General features: G+C 49.9%; 1 protein-coding gene across 5 annotated transcripts; it reads right to left on the bottom strand.

Annotated features, from left to right (window-relative positions):
• Positions 1-2,647: 2,647 nt before the first annotated feature.
• LOC120392420 (C-type lectin domain family 2 member D-like) lies at positions 2,648-21,571 on the bottom strand. Of its 5 annotated transcripts, none has more exons than XM_039517165.1 (7): positions 21,253-21,571; positions 18,435-18,603; positions 12,075-12,149; positions 8,241-8,333; positions 6,442-6,617; positions 5,278-5,387; positions 2,648-2,901 (listed from the first exon to the last, which is right to left on the bottom strand). In XM_039517165.1, exons 3-7 carry the CDS (start codon positions 12,109-12,111, stop codon positions 2,739-2,741), a joined length of 579 nt encoding a protein of 192 aa, XP_039373099.1. In that variant the 5' UTR covers positions 12,112-12,149; positions 18,435-18,603; positions 21,253-21,571; the 3' UTR covers positions 2,648-2,738. The 5 variants fall into 5 exon arrangements, with proteins under 5 accessions (XP_039373099.1, XP_039373100.1, XP_039373102.1 ...); XM_039517166.1 differs by lacking the exon at positions 21,253-21,571 and adding an exon at positions 20,841-20,964; XM_039517168.1 differs by lacking the exon at positions 21,253-21,571 and adding an exon at positions 20,841-20,912 and having other exon boundaries at positions 18,435-18,562.
• Between the last annotated feature and the right edge of the window lie 252 nt (positions 21,572-21,823).

Genomic DNA, 21,823 nt, shown 5'->3' with positions numbered 1-21,823 from the left:
GTAAACTGTGCATGCGATGGAGGGAGTTTTGCACTCCTTATGAGAATCTAATGCCTGATGATCTGAGGTGGAGCTGAGGCCATGATGCTAGCGCTGGGGAGCGGCTGCAAAAACAGATTACATTAGCAGAGGTTTCACTGCACAGAGACCATAATAAATCAATCGCTTGCAGACTAATATCAGAACCCTATCAGTGAGTGGCAAGAGACAATTAAGTTGCATCTGGTGGCAGGCTTTATAGTGGCAAGTGAGTTGATGTACTTCAATTGCACAGCTGCATCTGGTGGCAGGCTTTAAGTCAGAATCCGACACTTATATTAGTCTGCACGTGGCCCGCCCATTATTTTATTTACCACTTGCGTCCGTGCCTCTTTCCTGCACAGTTTTGGTAAGCTCACAAGCTAACCCTGGCCAGAATGAGTAAAAAACAAACGTCGCTGCAAAGCTTCTTTGAAAAGGGGGAAAAGACCCAATGATGAGACAGCAGAAGACTCTAAGACGGCCAACAAAAAGAAAGCTGCATTTAAAAGAAAATACCAGGAGTCCTACTTAAAATTATGGACTCATTGCAACAGGTGACTCACATTCTCCACGCCCGCTTTGTAGAATATGTGGCGACCAGCTATCCAACGAAGCCATGAAACCTTCAAAACTGCTTCGCCACATGGAGACCAAGCACCCTGCATTAAAAGTCAAGCCTTTGGAGTTTTTCAAAAGAAAAAAACGTGAACACGAAGAACAGAAGCAATTACTGAAGGCCACCACTTCATCAAATGTGTCTGCACTGAAAGCATCATTTTTAGTGGCTAACCGCATTGCTAAAGCTAAGAAGCCCTTTACTATTGGTGAAGAGTTGATCCTGCCTGCTGCTAAGGACATTTGTCGTGAACTTTTAGGAGAGGCTGTAGTTCAAAAGGTGGCACGTGTTCCTCTTTCGGCTAGCACCATAACTAGACGAATTGATGAAATAGCAGAGGATATTGAGGCACAATTGTTAGAGAGGGTGAATGAGTCACCGTGGTACGCAATCCAAGTTGACGAGTCTACCGATGTTGGTAACAATGCTTGTTTTTGTGCAATATATTTTTCAGGAGGATGTGCATGAGGATATGTTATGTGCACTTTTGTTGCCAACCAACACCACAGCTGCAGAACTATTCAAGTCTTTGAATGATTACATGTCAGGAAAACTGAATTGGTCATTTTGTGTCTCTATATGCACGGATGGAGCAGCTGCCATGACTGGACGGCTTTCTGGTTTCACTACTTGGGTCAAGGAGGTCGCTTCTGAATGTGAGTCTACGCACCGTGTCATCCATAGAGAAATGCTAGCTAGCCGAAAAATGTCATCTGAACTTAAAGTTTTGCAGGATGTGATTAAAATTATCAACCACATTAAAGTACATGCCCTTAACTCACGTCTGTTCACGCAGCTCTGTGAGATGGATGCAGGGCACACACGTCTTCTCTTATACACAGAAGTGAGATGGCTTTCTAAAGGTAGATCACTGGCCAGAGTTTTTGAGTTACGAGAGCCGCTCCAGAGATTTCTTTTAGAAAAACAGTCACCACGGGCAGCACATTTCAGTGACACAGAATGGGTCATAAAACTTGCTTACTTTTGTGACATATTCAACCTGCTCAATGAACTCAATCTGTCACTTCAGGGGAGAACGACAACTGTGTTCAAGTCGGCAGATAAAGTGGCTGCATTCAAACCCAAACTAGAATTATGGGGGCGATGAGTGAACATTGGGATTTTTGACATGTTTCAAACATTAGCAGAGATTTTGAAAGAGACTGAGCCAGGGCCTTCTTTTTCCCAGCTGGTGCATGATCACCTATCTCAGCTTTCAAAAGAGTTTGAGCATTACTTCCCAACCACAAAAGACCCCCGAACTGGGAAGGAATGGATCCGCGACCCATTTGTGAATAAGCCAGGTGAGTCGACTTCATCCGTGCTAGAAGAGGATCAACTGCTTGAGATCACAAATGACGGTGGCCTTAAAAGTATGTTTGAGATGACTTCAAATCTCCATACGTTCTGGATTAAAGTCAAGGCGGAATATCCTGAGATTTCCACAAAAGCACTGAAAAGCTTACTTCCATTTTCAATATCCTATCTTTGGCCTGGTCTACACTAAGGGGAGGTTCGAACTAAGGTACGCAAGTTCAGCTACGCGAATAGCGTAGCTGAACTCAAACTACCTTAGTTCGAAGTACTCACCCGTCCTCACGCCACGGGATCGAAGTCCGCGGCTCCCCCGTCGACTCCGCCATCGCTGTTTGCGGTGGTGGAGTTCCGGAGTCGATGGGAGCGCGTTTGGAGTTCGATATATCACGTCTCATTTAGACGCGCTATATCGAACTCCGAGAAGTCGATCGCTACCCGCCGACCCGGGCGGGTAGTATGGACGTACCCTTTGTGAAGCAGGGTTTTCTGCAGCGACAGCAACCAAAACGAGATTACGGAGTAGACTGGACTCGGGTGTCACTGTCTCCCATCACCCTCAGATGGGACCGTCTAGTTGCAGGAAAACAAGCTCAGGGCTCCCACTAATTCTGCATTATGGTCAGTTGTATAATTATTTCATTATATATTACAATAATAATAAAAATAAAAATACAAAAATAAATATAATGCGCTTGAATCGTCCCAAAACCATCCCACAGGTCCGCGGAAATTTTTTTTTCTACGAAACCGGTCCCTGGTGCCAGAAAGGTTGGGGACTGCTGCGTTAAGTGATCTTAGACATTGTGTCCCCTCCTGTACAGCTTGGCTTTCTTCTAGAGCAATCGTCCGGCCGGTTGCAGATGAAATGTCTCTCTGAGTAGCACCTGGAGCTGCTGACCCCATATTCATTCAGGTAGGCGCACTGCCCTTCCCCTCTGACCTGAAACCTGCAATGAGAAGCAGTGTGGGGTTATCCGATGCAGCCGGCTCCCGTTCCTGCTCACGTACGGAGAAGCGATGTGGTCCAGTGGTGTACGATGCAGGGGAACTGGATTCTCAACCAGGCTTTGCTACTAATCAACCCTGAGCTAGTCACTTCTAGCTGTAAATGTCACAGTGGACACGGAGTGCCTGAAAATCAGGCTCACAGAGAACAGGAAACGGAGGTTGTGAAGTTTCTTGCAGGTCTTTCCAGTGTGTGAGGGGACATAGGCCTGGAAGGGAGCTCCTGGGTCACTGCGTCCAGCCCCCTGCTATGGCAGGCAACCCCGACATATCGTCCTGTTCACAGACTTCTCAGGCTCCGTATTCTATCTACTTAGGTGGTTCGCCCCACGGCTCCTGCAGGGCGGCTGCTTCAGAAACTCCCTCCTCTGATGGGCAGAAACCTGGCATTGGCCACTGTCGGAAGACAGGATACTGGGCTGGATGGACCTTTGGTCTGACCCAGTCTGGCAGTTCTTATGTTCTCCTCTGATAAGAGAGATTCTCCATTCCTGCGAGCATCCTAGCTGCGCTTGTCTGCACCTATTCCAGTCTGAGTGCATCTTTCTTGAATACAGATGACCAGAACTGGACACCTTAGTGCAGCCAGACTGGAAATCAGGCAATACCTCAGAGTAAGCAAACCTCATAAGAACGGCCGTGCTGCGTTAGACCAATGGTCCATCTAGCCCAGTATCCTGTCTGCTGACAGTGGCCAATGCCAGGTGCTTCAGAGGGAATGAACAGAACAGGACAATTATCAAGTGATCCTGTTGGCCACTCCCAGCTTCTGGCAATCAGAGCTAGGGACACTCAGAGCATGGGGTTGCTTCCCTGACCATCATGGTTAATAGCCATTGATGGACCTGTCCTCCCGCTTTCCCTCCAGACTCGCCTCTTCCAGCAACTTCCCCTCTTCCCACAATCCTTTTGCTGTCCCACCTGCCCCCTCACCCATTATGTTCTTCCCCTGGGTCTCCCAAGCCCTCCCCCACACTTCCCATCCATTCCTCTGCCTCCCCTTCGGCCCCAGGCAGCCAGAGCCCAGCAAGGCCCTAACAAAGCTACCGAGCTGCTCCCCCACTGAGCTGCCGCATCTTCTGCTGCATCCCGTAGCCATAGTGATTCCCCTCGGTGGGGTGTCACTTTGCACGAACGATGGGATGTGCTCGTGAATGCCTCAGGGGGGAACCGTTTACACAGAGGTGGGTGGCAAATGGAATTTCCATCCTGAGGGAAATTCATGTTTGGGGACAAAAAAAAAATCAAAATATTTAAATTTCCCACAGAACAGAAATTCTCTTCCCCTCTCCCACAAAAAAAATGCTTTAGGTTGACCCAAAATGCTGTGAGGCTGATGCCAGGCATCATGGGAATTGTAGTTCTTGGTTCTTCCACCCATGTTCTCTCTCAGGGTAGGCAACCTATGGCACGCGTGCCGCCTTGGCTGATTTTCAGCGGCACTCACACTGCCCAGGTCCTGGTCACCGGTCTGTGGGGGGCTCTGCATTTTTATTTAATTTTAAATGAAGTTTCTTAAACATTTTAAAAACCTTATTTACTTTACATACAATAGTTTAGTTATATATTATAGACTTATAGAAAGATCATCTAAAAACGTTAAAATATATTACTGGCACGCGAAACCTTAAATTCAAGTGAATAAATGAAGACTCGGCACACCACATCTGAAAGGTTGCCGACCCCTGTTCTCTCCTATAGGTCCTGATTCACAGCTGGACTACATCTCCCATGATGCACTGCAGTGTCTTCCTACCACCAAAATACCAGAGAACACACAAGAGTGAGACACTGCAGTGCATCATGGGAGTTGTCTTGTCAAAGACCAGGGACAAATGAGATCAGAAGGACCCAGAACTACAATTCCCATGATGTGCTGCAGCGGCCCCACAGGCAAACCAAAATGAAAATGTTTTATTCTGGGTTGACTGAAAATAAACATTTGAGTCAATTTCCACAATGGAAAAATCTCATCCAGTGACCTTTCCCTCCAGGAAATTTTTCTTTCGACACAATCAGATTTTCCATAAGGGAAAACTTTTAGTTGGAATTTTTCCAACCAGTCCCACTTGTGTCATCCACCGTTAACCGAGTGGGCCTCTCAGTCCTCCTCTGGTGCCTACGCTATGGAAGAGGTCTACAGGTCTCCTAAAGGTGCAACCTCCCCAGAACTAGCCCTGTAGCTCAGGCAGTAAAGAATCAGGCTTTTAAGATCTTGAGCTCTCACTTCCAATCCTGGTTCTCCACCCAGCCCAGGATTTTTGTTGCATTTCTCTGTGCCCTACTACTGAGAAAGCAAATGAGGAAAAGGGACGCACAGGTTGTTGAATATGGTACCGTTGGTCCACTTCCAGGGCTGGCCCTCGCCTTGTTCCCTCCAGAGGCCAATCCAGTGGTAAGGGATCCCACTATAGCGCAGTGTGAAATTCTGTGGATAAGAACACACACATTATATCCTTAGCTGAATTACAGCCGCCTTCACGGGGATCAAGGCCGCCAGGCACTAGGTGCTGCACACACAGAAAACTGGTCCCTCACCCAAAGAGCTGCCAGTCAAACTACACAGAACAAAGGGGTTCATCCAAAATGATTTTTTCCACAGGAAAATTTGTTTTAAAAAAACCCAAATACTTCCCCCTCCGCCCCATTTCATAACTGGGGGGTTTCCTCCCATTTTCTTACAGTTTCCCAACTTTGGGGAATCATAGAACATAGGGCTGGAAAGGACCTCAAGAGATCATCCCCCGTGCTCAGGCAGGACAAAATAAACCTAGACAATCACCTCCCATGTCTTATGTACCACACTCCTGTTCATACACCCCAGGATGAGATTAGCCTTTTTCTCAGCTGCATCACATTGTCGACTCATATTTAATCTGTGGTTCACTGTAACCCCCAGACCCTTTTCAGCAGCACTATTGCCTAGCCAGTTATTCCCAATTTTGCCTTCATGCATTTGATTTTTCCTTCCTAGGTGAAGTACTTTGCACTTGTCTTTATTGCTGGTTAAATTATATAGATAGATAAAAACAAGGCATATACTGTTGAGATGAAAATATTCCTTTCTTTTTCAGAGTAACCTTTGCACTGTTTTCCTGCTGGGAAAAGTTTGGGAGAGTTTTTGTTTTGTTTTTAAGGTGGATTTCCACACCTTTTCCCCCATGCTTTTTTTTCCTCCTCTGTTTTTCCAGTATAAAATGATGTGGAAAAAAATTGTGGGGGGAGGGAACCCCAAATTTTGAAAAATGAGATTTAAAAAGAAAACCAAATGGAAATGACATTTAAAGTTAAAAAATTTGGGGGGGGGGGGGAGTCAATTTTTTTCTAATAAATGTCAAATCCTGCCCCTGCATTTTCATTTTACAACCAGCTCCGCAGGGGATTCAGTTCCTTGAATCTAGGAGCTACATTAGGCCTCCGGGGGGCGCCAGGCTCTGGCATGTCCCTAGCTGTGGTTATGAAGGTTCATGTCTCTTCCTTACCAGCTCCGGCAGGGAATCAATGGAAGCCAGGGAGGCGCTGAGGGAAGAGCAGTGGCTCTGGCTGTTGTTCCAGTTCTCTTCAGTCTCTGAGAAGTAGAAGCATTTCCCTTGGTATCCCACCCAGCCGTCTGGGCACGCAGCAGTGACGTGGGCTGGGCAGGGGGAAGGCTTCTTGGCTGAAAATAAGTAGCACAGTGGTGAGAGATGGACCTATCCCGGGTGTCTGTCTCTGCATGGGAATCCCGGTCAGAGAGGGCACTAAGACCCACACGGCTCAGGCCTGGGTTGTCATTTTGCAGAGATCCCAAGGCCAGAAGGGACCACTGTGATCATCTTGTCTGACCTCCTGCATCACACAGGTCTTAGAACTGCCCCAAAATAATCCCTCGAGCGGAGCTTTTACATCATCATCCCATCGTGATTTAAAAAACTGTCAGTGATGGAGACTCCACCGCGCCCCTTGGTAAATCATTCCGAGGGTGACTAACGCTCACTGTTAACAGCTGCTGCCCTATTCCCAGTCTGAGTCTGTCCCGCTTCAACTTCCAGCCATTGGATCCTTCTTGAATTGTGGGCACTAGAACTGGACATGGGATTCCAGCAGCAGTCACACCACAGCCAAATCCAGAGGTAAAATAACCTCTCTACTCCTATTCGAGATCCCCCTGGTTATACATCCCAGCGTCGCATTAGAGCCTTTGGCCACCGCATCCCACTGGGAGCTCGTGTTCAGCGGATTATGCCCCATGACCCCCAAACCTTTGTCAGAGTCCCTGCTTCACCGGAGAGAGCTCCCCCTCCTGGTTGTACGGCCGCTATTTGCATGGGTTGGCTGGGGAGGACGGGGTGGCGCTAAGATGGCGTCATGACCCACGGTACCCGCGCATCCAAATGGGCCCGTCCGCCATCTTAACTTCCGGCACCGTCGTCTGTGGTGGCCCATTCTGCCAGGGACGGGCAGCCCATTCAAATGCGCCTCCGTGGGGCAAGGGGTGAAAAATGGGAGGGGTGGGTGCATTTCATGGACTCCCCCTTGACGTATCATCCCCAGTACACACATGTGACGGTTGCCACACTGGGGCTAGAACTGGGGCCCTCCAGAGCAAAGAGCGAGACCTGTAATATCGGAGCCGAGAGCCCCTAGGTGGGGCTAGAACAACTCACGTTCTCTGTGGCTGGGCCATAGGCCGGCCTGTCACACACACTCGCCAAGGCCTTCCACTCAGGAGAGCGAAGCAGCCACTAAAACTGAGGGCAAAGGAGCCTAACAAAAAGGGATGCGGGAGACTGGCTGGGATCAGGGAACTGAATCCTCTGCCTGAGACTCCCAGTTGCATTTACACAGTACGGCAGATGGAGGAGGAAGAACAATGATAAATGGACTGGAAACAATTTTAGAGCTGTGCTGTGAGCCATGGCCACATGGTGGCACCCAAATCTACGACAATTTAAGGTGAGACTGGGCGTTGGATGACACAGGGAGTGGGAGGCAGGGAGACTCACCCACTGCATCCCTACACCGCTACCCAGGCCTGGGATCTAGTGGGGCTGCTTCCGAGGGGGCAGGGAACAGGGTTGGTCCCTTCCTCTTTGGGGGAAAAGGGTCTGGAGAGAGATTTCCCCTCTGAAAAGGGGAATGTGCTTCAATGGAGGAGTCAGACCAGAGCAAAGACGGGGTGAGAAGAGGCCGTGGGAAACGCAAGTGGGCACCGTGACCTTGGGGCTAAGACAAACAGTCAATGAAGAACCAGTGACAAGGGAATGAGAATCAGCCGGGTTAGTAATGACCCTTCACTCACCTGCCAGTGCAATTACGGTGATGATCAAAGCTGTGATGACGACAGTAACGGTAATTGGGATCCATTTATCTTTAATGCATTTTAGGCTGAAATCTGCAAAATAAAAAAGGATGAAAGGAGACAAAGGCATTTCAATAGCAAATGCTGCCAGAGCGAGAAAATGGTCATGTTTTGCTAAGTGCTTCCACGAGTGGATAAATCTAGTTGATGATGATGATCAAGGGCATGGAACAGCCTCCACACCAGGAGAGATGACAAAGATTAGGGCCGTTCTGCTTAGAGAAGAGACGACTAAGGGGGGATAGGACAGAGGTCTGTAAAACCATGAACGGTGTGTGTAGGGAGCCAGGGTGGCTTCCCTGCAAGCCTGAGGGTAAAGAGCCGCTCTCTTAGCCGGAGGGGGCGGGGCCAGGCCAAGCTTACTCCACCCCCTGGAAGGGGAGGGGCGGAACAGGAAGTATAAAGGGCAGGGCCCTTAGCCCAGTCAGAGCAGCACCAGGGAGGGAGGCAGATGCAGACCGTGGGCTGCTCCCTTCAGACCCTGCTGCTGGGCCAGGGGAGGCCCTGGACCAGGAGAAACCTGACCTGGAGGAAGGACAGGGGCTGCCCGCTGCCGAGTACCCAGAGGAGCTAGAAGAACCGGAGGTGGAGGAGGAGCTGGAGCTGCCAGCAACTGAGTACCCGGACGAGCTGGAAGGACCGGAGGGACCCGCTCAAGGGACCGGGTAGGAAGGGGTCCAGGGACAGAAGTGCACAGTGTGGTGAGTGTATTTGGTCAGTGTGTTGCAGAAGGACCCCACTGACCCGGTGGCAGGACCCTCGCCCGCCACTGTCAGCACCCTGGGCTGGAACGCAGTGGAGTTGGGTGGGTCTACGTTCCCCTACCCCGGCCAACACGCCTCGGGTAGCAAAATCCGGATAGCACGCTACAGACCCTCACCAACCTGCCCCCCCCGCCCAAGGGGTGCACAGCCCGCCCGCCCTCTGCCGGCACCCCCCTACCCCTTCTGCCCGAGGGGGGCGTGCGGCCCGCCCCTCTGCCGGCGCCCCTCCCTCTGCTAATTCCCCAGTGACAGAGGTGTGACCCCGGACGGCCAGTGAGGCAGTAGCTCCCCCACCACCACCTAGCGGCACAGTGGGCCAACCGACATGGATCACAGTGTGGAACAAGTGAACAGAGAAGTGTTATTTACCCGTCCCACAACACAAACACCAGGGGTCACCTGATGAAATTAGCAGGAAGCAGGGTTAATACAAACAAGAGGAAATACTTTTTTCACACAGCGCATAGTCCACCTGCCATGGGATGTGATGGCGGCCAAAAATACCTAGGCTCCAAAAAAAGAATCAGCTATGTTCTTGGACAGGTCCATCAATGCCCATTAGCCAAGGTGGTCAGGGACGCAACCCCTGCTCCTCTGACTGCCAGGAGCCAAGGCAGGGGTGGCTCGCTCAGTAATTCCCCTGCCCTGTGCCCCCCGAAGCTCTGCTAGTGGCCACTGACGGGAGACTGGGCTAGACTGACCCTGCTCTGACCCGGTGTGGCAGCTCTTACGTTTACAACTTTCCAAAACAACTTAAAAATGTATTTTCAATGAAAATGTCACCAAAAGAGCAATGAAAAAGGCAAAAGCAAGAAACACCTTTTTTTCAACTAAAATGAAAAAGCCGAACAACTCTGACAATTCTGGGTGAAAGATTATTTGTTTTTCAGTTAAAAAACCAAACAGGTTCAAAAATGTCATTGAGCTCTGGTCACCGGCTTTGAAGGACCTTCTTACTTTCCAGATTGCCAGATCAGGGACCTTGCCGCCATGAGCTGGTTGACTGGGAGAGAGATTTTCATGGTTGCCCAGAGTTACTGGGGCTAATTTGGGGGCTACCAGGATATCTCAGGACTTGCCTTTAGAAAGGGGATAAATCATCAGCAGCAGAAATTGAACTCCTGATTTCTGGATTTAAAGGCACAAGCCACTACCACTCGAGCTAAAGGAACAGCACCTTAAAGGGACTGTCTCTCCCTGTGTGTCTGTGCAGCGCCCGGCACGACGGGGCCCTGATCTCAGCTGGGGCAGGGACTCTCACTGTGGGTCTGTGCAGCACGCAATGGGGTTCAGCTGCTGTCTCTCAATGTTACCCTATTGTACCTAATAAATAATATAGGTATTTACCCACATCCAGTGATGAGCTGCCAAAATCTTAACCGGTTCCCTATAAAATGTTCTGATTTAAGTGGGGGGAGCGGCCAGGGAGAGATCGTCGTGGGGCCGGAGGCCCCTGCATGGCCTGGGCCAATTGCCCCCCTTGCCCCCTCCCCTCCCCTCTGGCCAGCCCTGGAGCTTGCAGCAGCCCCCCCACACCTTGCTGGGCCATTCAAAAAGCGGCAGCAGGACGACTCCAGAGCTCAGCTGAGCTGCCCAGCTGGTGCTGGCGGCTGGACACGCTGCAGCTGGGGGGAAGCAGGGGAGGGGCCCGGGGAGCCTCAGCCTCCCCAGCTGGGAATCCTGGGAGCAACAGGATGGTCCGGCCCACGGACCAGAGTTCTTTGCCCACCCCCTGGCCCTTTAACAACCCGTTCTCCACGGAGGTCTAATTTTAGCAACCGGTTCTTGAGAACCTGCTCCAGCTCACCACTGCCATCTGTTCTCCTTTCTTCCACTGGTCTCTGACCCGGCCGTGTTGAGACAGTCTCCCCTTCACCTACCAGAAATCAAAAGAAACTGTTGTTTAAGGTCAGATCATACAGTCCCCTCCATGCAGGGCCCAGTGCTGTGTACAAAGCCCAGGCCTTTTGAATGCGTCCATCACTGCTTCCCCTCCCCCTGCGTATCCCAAAGTCACTGGCAGTCCCCAGATCTTGCTATCCCCACCCCACACAGCCCGCCCTTAGCCTGGTTGAGGGGCTCCAAGCGGATTAGAGAGCATGGCAACGCATTTGACAAATTGTGTGCCATGTCCCCCTCTAGTGGCTGGTAAGAGGATAATATCTGACAACATTTTTGTTAGCATTATAACAACTCCGTCTCTTCCTGTTCTCCAGGGGCGGCTCCAGGCCACACCAAGTGCGTGCTTGGGGCGGCATGCCGCGGGGGGTGCTCTGCCGGTCGCCGGGAGGGTCTGCTGGTCCCGCGGCTCCGGTGGACCTCCCACAGTCCACCGGAGCTGCACATCACTGTGCTTGGGGCGGTGAAATGTCTAGAGCCACCCCTGCTGTTCTCCATAGCAATCTCCAATCCCTCTTGGAATTCTGCTAAGTTCTTGGCCTTAACATCATCAGCTGATGTCACCTAGCAGTGAGTTCCACCATCTAATTACCCAGTGTGTGAAAAATTGTTTCCGCTGATCAGTTTTGAAGTTCCCACCTTTCCTTTCCATTGACTGTCCCCTTTGTCTTGTGCTAGACACAGATCTACCTTCTCTATCCCATCCATTATCCTGTCCCTTGTACCCGTCCCCTCTCCAAGGTAACAATCTCCGTCTTTTCAAGCTCTCTTCACAGGAGAGTTTTCCCAGGCCCTTGATCCTTCTCGTCACCTCTCTCGGAACCCCTCTAGTTCTACAATATCCTTTCCAAGACAGGGCGCACACAGTATTCCAGATTTTCAGCCTTTCACTCCACCAGTTCTCCTGTTGGCCATAGAGTCCTTCAGGGTAGAAAACACCCAAATTGCTAACGTAAACAACAAGCATGAACCAAAGAGCAACAAAACCTCCTTGTTTCCTGTCTTTATCCCTCATAAAAAAGAGGGGGCAACCCACCCACTGTATTTTTGTCCCTCTGCCAATCACACTGCAGGCTCCCTTTTAATTAAGACCAAAGTATTTATTATTTACCGGTATCACTTATCACTTCAGCGCTCTCTTCTGCCATTTTCTGGACAATCAGCACCAAGACTGCTGTGTTGCCACCTACCAGGAAGGAACAGAGACGGTCACTCAGGGTGGGTTATTTTAATTACGCACTTCTCCTTTAAAGCCATCAGAACGTACCATGGGCCAAATGCAACAGACAATGCCCAGTCCAACCTCTCACTGTGTCCATGTAGGTGTTTTCAGTGCATCCGTCACCATGTGAGACCCACGGTCATGGCTTCCCCTGGCCTTAATATCCTCAAATACCCAACAGTCCCCACCCCTCCTTCACAGATTCATAGATTTAAAGGCCTGAAATATGACTGTCAATCTCAGTTAACTCACATGATTAACTAAAAAAAGTTAAATACGATTAAAAAACTCTATCATGATTAATTGTGCTGTTAAACATAGAATATCAAACGAAATTTATTAAATATTTTGGATGTTTTCTATATTTGAAAATATTGATTATTACAACGCAGAATACAAAGTGTACAGTACTTACATTATTTTTATTACAAATAATTGCACTGTAAAAATGAAACAAAAGAAATAGTATGAGGTGAATTGAAAAATACAAGTACTATAGTGCAATCTCTATCGTGAAAATGTAACTTACAAATGTAGATTTCTTACATAAGGGCACTCATAAAACAAACAACGTAAAACTTTAGAGCTGACAAGTCCACTCAGTCCAAAAACAAACATGGTTTCTGTAAAGGGAAATCGTGTCTTAATAATCTATTAGAGTTCAGAGACTTTAAGGTCAGAAGGGACCATTATGATCATCTAGTCTGACCTCCTGCACAACGCAGGCCACAGAATCTCACCCACCCACTCCTGTAACAAACCCCTAACCTATGTCTGAGTTATTGAAGTCCCCAAATTGCGGTTTGAAGACCTCAAGCTGCAGAGAATCCTCCAGCAAGTGACCGTGCCCCATGCTGCAGAGGAAGGCGAAAAACCTCCAGGGCCTTTGCCAATCTGCCCTGGAGGAAAATTCCTTCCCGACCCCAAATATGGTGATCAGTTAAACCCTGAGCATGTGGGCAAGACTCACCAGCCAGCACCCAGGAAAGAATTCTCTGTAGTAACTCAGATCCCAACGCATCTAACATCCCATCACAGACCACTGGGCATACTTACCTGCTGATAATCAAAGATCAATTGCCAAAATTAGGCTATCCCATCATACCATCCCCTCCATAAATTTATCAAGCTTAGTCTTAAAGCCAGATATGTCTTTTGCCCCCACTACTCCCCTTGGAAGGCTGTTCCAGAACTTCACTCCTCTAATGGTTAGAAACCTTCGTCTAATTTCAAGTCTAAACTTCCTAGCGTCCAGTTTATATCCATTTGTTCTTGTGTCCACACTGGTACTAACCTTAAATAATTCCTCTCCCTCCCTAATATTAATCCCTCTGATATATTTATAAAGAGCAATCATATCCCCCCTCAACCTTCTTTTGGTTAGGCTAAACAAGCCAAGCTCTTTCAGTCTCCTTTCTTAAGACAGGTTTTCCATTCCTCGGATCATCCTAGTAGCCCGTCTCTGAACCTGTTCCAGTTTGAATTCATCCTTCTTAAACATGGAAGACCAGAACTGCACACAGTATTCCAGATGAGGTCTCACCAGTGCCTTATATAACGGTACTAACACCTCCTTATCTTTGCTGGAAATACCTCACCTGATGCATCCTAAAACTGCATTAGCTTTGAAGGGGTCAACAAATGTGGACAAGGGGGATCCAGTGGACATAATGTACTTAGATTTCCAGAAAGCCTTTGACAAGGTCCCTCACCAAAGGCTGTTATGTAAATTAAGCTGTCATGGGTTAAGAGGGAAGGTCCTTTCGTGGATTGAGAACTCGTTAAAAGACAGGGAACAAAGGGTAGGAATTAATGGTAAATTCTCAGACTGGAGAGGGGTAACTAGTGGTGTTCCCCAAGGGTCAGTCCTAGGAAAAAAAAGAAAAAAAAAAACCATCATTCTGGGATGTATTCGCAGGAGTGTTGTAAGCAACACAAGATGTAATTCTTCCACTCTACTCCACAGTGATTAGCCCTCACCTGGAGTATTGTGTCCATTTCTGGGTGCAACATTTCAGGAAAGATGTGGACAAATTGGAGAAAGTCCAGAGAAGAGCAACAAAAATGATGAAAGGTCTAGAAAACATGATCTATGAGGGAAGATTGAAAAAATTGGGTTTGTTTAGTTTGGAGAAGAGAAGACAGAGGGGACATAACAATTTTCAAGTACGTAAAAGGTTGTTACAAGGAGAAAAATGGTGGTTCTTAACCTCTGAGGATAGGACAAGAAGCAATGGGCTTAAATTGCAGCAAGGGCCTTTTAGGTTGGACATTAAGAAAAACTTCTTAACTGTCAGGGTGGTTAAGCACTGGAATAAATTGCCCAGGGAGATTGTGGAATCTCCAGTAATGGAGATTTTTAAGAGCAGGTTGGACAAACACCTTTCAGGGATGGTCTGATAATACTTAGTCCTGCCAGGAGTGCAGGGGACTGGACTAGATGACCTCTGGTGGTCCCTTCCAGTTCTATGATTATCTCCTGCAAATTGCAATCAAACTTGTTTGTCTGAGCAATTGGCTGAACAAGAAGTAGGACTGAGTGGACTCATAGGCTCTAAAGTTTTATATTGTTTTATTTTTAAATGCAATTATTTTTTGAACATAATTCTACATTTGTAAGTTCAATTTCCATGATAAAGAGATTGCACTACAGTACTTGTAGTAGGTGAACTGAAAAATACTATTTCTTTAGTTTTTTTACAGTGCAAATATTGTAATAAAAATATAAAGTGAGCATGGAGGACCTATCTTACGAGAGGAGATTTAAGGAACTTGGCTTGTTTACTCTCACCAAATGATGGCTGAGGGGAGATAGAGAGCAATCCTATCAGTACATCAGAGAGATCAGTACCAGGGAGGGAGAGGAGTTATTTAAGTCAAGGGCCAATGTCGGCACAAGAAAAAAAAATGGATATAAACTGGCCATCAATAAATTTAGGTTTGAAATTAGATGAAGGTTTCTAACCACCAGAGGAGTTTAGTTCTGAAACAGTCTTCTGAGGGGAGCAGCGTGAACAACAAAATAACTTGTTTTAAGACAAGTCTGACATCAGGAATCATAACACTCAAAAACCAGTAGGAGAACACTTTAACCTTTCTGGTCATTCAATGACAGACCTGCGGGTGGCAATTTTGCAACAGAAAAGCTTCAAAAACAGACTCCAAGGAGAAACTGCTGAGCTGGAATTGATATGCAAACGAGATACAATCACCTTAGGCTTAAATAGGGACTGGGAATGGCTGAGCCATTACACACATTGAATCTATCTCCCCTTGTAAGTATTCTCACACTTCTTATCAAACTGTCTGTACTGGTTTCAGAGTAGCAGCCGTGTTAGTCTGTATCCGCAAAAAAAAAAAAACAGGAGTACTTGTGGCACCTTAAAGACTAACAAATTTATTTTAGCATGAGCTTTCGTGAGCTAAAGCTCACTTCCACTTCAAAAGCTTCCCCCCCCTTACTTAATTGGTCTCTCAGAGTTGGTAAGACCAACTCCCACCTTTTCATGCTCTCTGTATGTGTATATCTATCTCCTCAATATATGTTCCATTCCATGCATCCTTAGAAGTGGGCTGTAGCCCACGAAAGCTTATGCTCAAATAAATTTGTTAGTCTCCAAGGTGCCACAAGTACTCCTGTTCTTTTTGTGGATACAGATTAACACGGCTGCTACACTGAACCTTGTTTTAAGACTGAGCTTTATAATTTTATTGAGGGGGCGGGGGTTACGATGAGGTTGCCTACAGCGGCATGTGGCCCAGCCATGAGTGCAATTAGCAAATATCTCCAATGACCCGTGATGAGACACGAGCTGGGGAGGGCTCCGAGTTACTACAGAGAATTCTTTCCCAGGAGTCTGTCTGGTGGGTCTCGCCCACATGCTCAGGGTCTCACTGGTCACCAGATTTGGGGGCAGGAAGGAATTTTCCCCCAGCTCAGCTTGGCAGAGACCCTGGGGAGGTTTCATCTTCCTCTGCAGCATGGGGCACGGATCACTTGCAGGACTGAACTTGTGTAAATGGTGGATTCTCTGTCACTTGAAGTTTTTAAGCCATGATGTGAGGACGTTAGTGACTCAGCCAGAGGTTCAGGGTCTGTTACAGGAGTGGGTGGGTGAGGTTTTGTGGCCTGTGATGGGCAGGAGATCAGACTGGATGATCGTGATGGGCCCTCCTGGCCTTCAGGGCTATGAGTCTATAGGGCTGCGTGTGTGTCTGGTGGGTGGGCAGGAGGGACACCAGTGTACAGGCCAGAGATCAGCAGATGAATCCCGCACTGCCGGGGCGGCGCCAACATGGGTGAGTTGTGAGAGTCTGAGGCAGGTGTTATTCTCCTCCCCATAACGAACGGGGTCTAAGAACAACCCCCATGACACCTGCATCTGCCGAATTGAACAGGCAGTTGGAGGCTCCCTGCTTCAGGGCATTGCGGGCCAACCGTCAGGAAAAAGCAGATGGGAGCTGTGCAACTGCTGGGCTGTAGATACAACGTGTCTCACAACCAAAGAGCTGGATAAGGAAAGTGGGAGGGGCGACAACACAACAGGTTGGAAGTGGTGAAATACCACAGTCCTCAACAGAAAAGCAGCTGAAATCAATTTCTTCTTTGGCAGGTGTAAATCCCAGGCCCCTCCTGAAGCCACCAATTACAGTGAACAATTGGGAAGCAGTTTCTGTAGGAGTCTGGCTGGCTGAGTTTCTGGCTGAATGCTTATTACACAGAATGCCATTTGTTTTCAGTTTTAACTGAAATTCCAGGGTTTTACAAAAGCTATTTGGTGGGGCCCATGTGCACAAACTGATGACAAAATATTTCCAGCCACAATTACCGAGCTTCAGACAGGCAAAGTAAGGAAAATGCAGCTCGAGAACTGAGTAGGGTTTGTTTGATGTGTATTTCCCTTGTATGTTTTGACACGAGATGTTGAAATTTTGTGTTTTAAAGGTTATAAAGCTTTAATTGTTTAAATCTCAACATCTATTGTCATTGTCTGACTCCCCCTCCCCCAATTAATTTCCCACAACTTTGAGCATTTACTTAAACATTTTTAAAAGGCTTAAACCCATAATTGTGTCAATTTCAGCTGTGAACATTTAAAAACCATTATCTTTCAAAATTATAAAACATAAGAAAGGCCGTACCGGGTCAGACCAAAGGTCCATCTAGCCCAGTATCTGTCTACCGACAGTGGCCAATGCCAGGTGCCCCAGAGGGAGTGAACCTAACAGGCAACAATCAAGTGATCTCTCTCCTGCCATCCATCTCCATCCTCTGACGAACAGAGGCTAGGGACACCATTCCTTACCCATCCTGGCTAGTAGCCATTTATGGACTTAGCCACCATGAATTTATCCAGTCCCCTTTTAAACATTCTTATAGTCCTAGCCTTCACAACCTCCTCAGGTAAGGAGTTCCACAAGTTGACTGTGCTCTGCGTGAAGAAGAACTTCCTGTCATTTGTTTTAAACCTGCTGCCTATTAATTTCATTTGGTGACCCCTAGTTCTTGTATTATGGGAATAAGTAAATAACTTTTCCTTATCCACTTTCTCAACATCACTCATGATTTTATATACCTCTATCATATCCCCCCTTAGTCTTCTCTTTTCCAAGCTGAAGAGTCCTAGCTAAAAAGTCATCATCAACATCCACCAGGCCTAGTAATAAACACAAGTCATTTAAAATCCCTAGGAAACAAATCCCCACTAGCCCAAGCTTAGGCTGTTACCCACCTACTCCGGTTCTGCCAGCCTGGATCCAGCACTCAGTGACCTTAACAGAAACAGGGGGTTTGCAATCAGGTTCTAGTATGTCCACACTGCACTGTAAGCCCAGGGTTCAAACTCAAGCTCAAGGGGTTACAAGTAAGTGTAGATGCTCAAGTCCTAGGGTAACAAACCCAGGATCTGCTCACTCAAGTTCTACTAACCCTGGGCTTACACTGCAATGTAGACATACCCTTTAGGGCCACACCCTAGATCTTACCTCTCAGTCCCAACAAAGGATGGTGACAGCACTGATCTGCTGACCAGGAGGTCTTGGTTCAGTTTCCAGCAATGTCACAAGCTCCTGGCCTGACCTGGGGCTGGTCAGTTCATTTCTCTGTCCCTCACCTACCAAACAGGCCCGTGATAACGCTTGCTTGGTGAGGGAATATTTCATTCCTAGTTTGGGAGGCTCAGACTCTGCAGTGACAAACAGCAGACACCTCCTAAACGCCCCACACCTGGAATAGGAAATTCCACCCACCTTCAACTTGGCTGCTACCCCAGAGAGGCAGGGCTGGAACAGCAGGTTTGGAAGCGAACGCTGGAGTGACATCTGTGTTCCTTCACAGACGCGCCGCTCAGTTCAGATCTATAGTTTGTATTCCTGGGCTGGGATACCAAGCACCGATAGCCAGATGAGCACAGGACACCTGTTTTTAAGGGAAAGGTACTGCGGTTGCAGAGGTGCAGCCCAGGGGTAGGCCAAGACAGCAGGTCCAAACCCCCCTTGCCTGTGATGAGTGGCTTGTACACTGCAGTCAGCCCCAGCGAAAGGGGGCTAGACGGTGACTGGCAGTAGCCACTCAGATGAGGTGGGGATAGTGGGTGGGGGTTCCCCTGGGTGGGGAGACCCAGAGAGCGGATGTACTGCCAGGGAGCAGCGCCAGAGGACAAGGGGCACCGGGTCCAGGAGGGACACAGGGGACAATGGCAGTGAGGCACCAGCCTGCAGAGGGCGCTCCGGGTCAAAACAGCTAATTCCCAGGACGACCGACAGGAGGCGCCACAGGCTCGAGTCTCGCTCCGTCCCAGGCTCTGAACACTGGGCAATGAGACAGAGACCGGAGCAGACCTTGAAAACGGTGAAAAAGAAAAGCCTGCGCTGGCTGCTGGGACTTACAAGGAGGGTTCTGTTTATTCACCTCCTGGTTTCTCGGCCTTTCGGATTCATGTTTTCCAGCTTTTTTCCCCACTGGCCAGAAGGCCTAGAAACAGACCAGAAGGTGAATAAACAGTCGGGGTTCACTGCACGTCTCTCCCCCTCCCTGGCCTCCTCAAGCCCAGCCTCTCCATTCTCAGGCCTCCGGCCTGGTGCCCTGCTGCAGGGTGACAGCTGCTGGCCTGGCTGACGCCGCAGGGACTGAGCCCAGATCTCCAGCGCTACCAGCATGAACTGCTCCAGTGTGAGCTGAGCTGGGCTCAAACAACCCAGAGCCTCTGTGTGTTGGGTGCAGAGGAACAGCCTGCAACACACAGTGCAGGATGGGCAGCTTGTTCCCATCCAGCCCTGGAAAGGCTCCTGCACAGGCAAGAGGGATTTCTGGGGGATTCCCAAACAGGGGGGCCTTGACCCCTCCCCTCCAGCCCCTTTGCACCCTGACTTGGGCCCTCACTTTGCAAACAGCCATTGGACTCCTCTTCCCACCCTACTCCCCAACCCAGCCCCATCCCACCCCGCTCCCTTAGCCCGGATCCACCCTGCCTGATGCAAACCAGACCCCTTCTGCTGTCTGCCTTCCCCATGGAATGAGCCGCCTCCGTCCTTCCCCCAGCAAGCCTGGATCTCCCCTCCTGCCCCACCCCTCAAATCCAGGGGCCTCCCTCCCAGATCCACCCACCCCAGCGCTGCTGTTCCCAAAACAAGGGAGCCTCCTTCCCGCCATGCTGAGAGCCCCCCACCCTCCCCCAGCCCATCTGAGCAGAGCAGGGGGAGGCTGCTAGCTGGGTGGGCTGGTTATGGCTGCGGCTCTCCCTGCATGAGGCCCCATAGGAAGGGAGGTGATCCAGCAAACCCACAATCGCCCATCTGTTCTGTGCGGCCGCCCGGCTCCCATCCGCCCACAGATGCCCCGGCCCTGCCTTCACTCGGGAACCCCCCTCCCTTTCCCCTGGGATTGAGGGTGTGGCCCAGCGCAGGAACATCCAGGCAGCTGGATGGAGACAAGCAGGCCCCAGGCTAATGGAAATCACCCTGCGTCCTTGTGACTGCCCCTCCCTCCTCGCTGACACACATTCCCCTGCATCCCACTGGGGTCCCACACTTCCCAGCCTGTGCAGGCCAAGCTCCCTGTACTCACCCTGGGCTACCTGCATCCACCTATCCCACCTCACCCACATCAAAGCTCCCATCCTCCTTTATTGTAGGGACTCCAAGCAGGGGCGGCTCTACAAATCACGCTGCCCCAAGCAGCGCGGAGCGCTGCGCCGCCCTTCCCCGGTCCCGCGGCGGGTCCCCTCTTCCCGCGGCTTCGGTTGAGCTCCTGCCGGCATGCCTGCGGGAGCTCAACCGGAGCCGCGGGAAGACGGGACCCGCCGCAGTCATGCCTGCGGCAGGTCCGCTCGTTCCGGGCTCCGGTGGACCTGCCGCAGGCATGCCGGCGGGAGCTCAACCGGAGCCAAATGCCGCCCCCCCGGGAAACGGCCGCCCCAAGCGCCTGCTTGGTGTGCTGGGGTCTAGAGCCGTCCCTGACTCCAAGCAACTCCCCCCACTATGCCAGGGGCTCTGTGTGCCCCCAAAATCCTCCCTCCCCACATACAAGGATCCCCCATTCTGCCCCCATGCCAGGGCCTCTGTGCATCCTCCGCCCCACATACCAGCACCCCACAATGTCCCCTCCCCCTCAGGGCTCTGTACCCCCTCTGCCCCCCCCCACACTTGTTTCTTTACCTCTGGGCGATCAGTCACCCAAGGTGCCAACCTGCCAAGCTCCCCGGGGACAGGCCAGAGCTGAGCTGGGGGGTGACGCTGGAAGGTGCCGCCAGCACCCGGCTCTTTGCTCCCCGGCCCAACCCCGCCCTCCTGCAGCCGATCAGCTGCAGCTCCCCAGAGTCAGCCTGACCCAGAGAAACGCCCCCGAGCCGAGCGCTGCCCCCTGCTTGGCTGGGCCAATTCACCGCCCTGAACGCGCCTCTTCTCCCCCCTCGATCCGCTCCCCCAGGGTCCAACCCCCAGTCCCTTCCCGGGTGTTTCCCCCGCACCCCTGGGGGCTTGAAGGGGGTTTTCCCTCTTCTGCCTCCAGCAACCACATCCCTTTGAGAAATCCACTAACCCCCCCCCCCGGCCACAAGGCGCCGCTTACCCTGATCCCGAGCAGCTGCAGCGAGTTAAATGCATCGCACCTGCTACGTGCAGTGACTGAAAACACTGCAACATTTCACCCCCTCCTGCCTTTTATCTCCTGAGCCCGCCCACTCCTTCTCCCATTGGCTGTTCAGGATGCCGATCGGAGCGGTAATGGCAGAAGGGGGCAGCAGAGGAGGAGAAGGGGGGGAGCTGGATGGACAGAGCTGGTGATTAGCTCTGTAGGATCTTGCTGGTCTCCGCTAGCCCTGCTGGGAAGCTGCTAAGCACTGGAATAAATTGCCTAGGGAGGTTTCATTTTCCCGGGGGAATTTATCAGTGTTACCACAAGAAAAAACAGGTGAAAATCAGGGCAAAACACAATTAATTTTTCTAGGGTTTGTTTTGGTGGATGGAAAGATGGGGGCGGGGGGCAATATTCCATAGATTGATGCTTTGAATTCCGTTCACCAGTGCGGTTTGCTGCAGGACTGAAAGGGATCTCCACACACACGGTCACATCTCTGTAATCCCCAAATACAACTTTTCATTTGAACAAACAGTTACTGTTGTAGACTTAGAACTATGAT

The sequence above is a fragment of the Mauremys reevesii genome, unplaced genomic scaffold (assembly GCF_016161935.1).
Source record: "Mauremys reevesii isolate NIE-2019 unplaced genomic scaffold, ASM1616193v1 Contig1, whole genome shotgun sequence".
Taxonomy (NCBI): Eukaryota; Metazoa; Chordata; order Testudines; family Geoemydidae; genus Mauremys; species Mauremys reevesii.
Note: the sequence above shows the minus strand (reverse complement) of the source record. Positions and strands in the feature narration are given on the sequence as shown.

Coding starts and splice junctions, on each gene's coding strand:
- LOC120392420 (XM_039517165.1), bottom strand. CDS start 12,111: ATGGCAGAAGAGAGCGCTGAAGTGATAAGTGATACCG. Junction 6,618..8,240: donor CACCGTAATTGCACTGGCAG/GTGAGTGAAGGG, acceptor ACTTATTTTCAG/CCAAGAAGCCTTCCCCCTGC. Junction 2,902..5,277: donor GGTACCATATTCAACAACCT/GTGCGTCCCTTT, acceptor TTCTCATTGCAG/GTTTCAGGTCAGAGGGGAAG.